Here is a 688-nt window from a genome sequence, read left to right as displayed (position 1 = left end):
CCCCCGCCGCCCGCCCTCGCTCCTACTTCCCCCTCGCCCCCTCGCCCCCGCCCCCTGCGGCCGTGCCCCTCGCCTGCCTCTCCCCCCCTCCCCACCCACCGGCGCACGCAGGGCCCCGTCAAGCATGAGCGGAGGCTACAACCCCCCGGTGGGGGGCCCCCCGCCGGGGTCGCTCATGAGCCGGCGGATGTCCGTATCGCTGGCCTTCACCTCGCCGCAGGGGCCGCACTCCTCCTCGCGCACCAAGGCCGCCGGCCCGGCCACCCCCACCCACGAGGTGGCCGTGGTCACCGAGGTGCCGGTCCAGCAGGCGGTCAATGCCCAGGTGCTGGAATCCGTGCCGACATCCTCCTCGCACGCGACCCACGAGAAGTCCACCCTGAGCGGGGCCTTCGTCAGTGTGTTCAGCTCGCGCCGGCGCAACCGCGATGCCAAGGCCGACTCCACGGCCATCTCCCTGCCGATGGGCATGGGCGGCGAAGCCGGCGACTCGGTGTCCGGTGTGCCGGACTCTCCCGGCGGCCGCGGCGGCCCGGCCGACTTCCATGCCAAAAGCTCCGGCGCCATTGGCGACCCGGTGTTGCAGTATCAGGTGCGTGGCCCGGCGGCCGCCCCCTCCGTCCCTTCCTCGCCCGTCGGCCCTTCTCCCCTCTATCTGCCTGGCCCATGCCGACACTCACCCCCCCCC

At 74.3% G+C, this 688-nt stretch overlaps 1 protein-coding gene across 1 annotated transcript in view; it reads left to right on the top strand.

The window, feature by feature from the left end:
- Window positions 1-688, top strand: part of H696_05831 (hypothetical protein) — a gene marked incomplete at its 3' end in the record, with an annotated part of 8,641 nt that continues 7,953 nt past the window's right edge. The window contains exon 1 of the mRNA XM_009499632.1: window positions 1-592. Coding sequence (XP_009497907.1) covers window positions 125-592 — 468 coding nt within the window. The 5' untranslated portion in view covers window positions 1-124. The remainder of the gene's footprint in view (window positions 593-688) is intronic.

Source organism: Fonticula alba (genome assembly GCF_000388065.1).
Source record: "Fonticula alba strain ATCC 38817 unplaced genomic scaffold supercont2.14, whole genome shotgun sequence".
Lineage (NCBI taxonomy): Eukaryota > Rotosphaerida > Fonticulaceae > Fonticula > Fonticula alba.
This window is presented reverse-complemented; position numbering and strand designations above follow the sequence as displayed.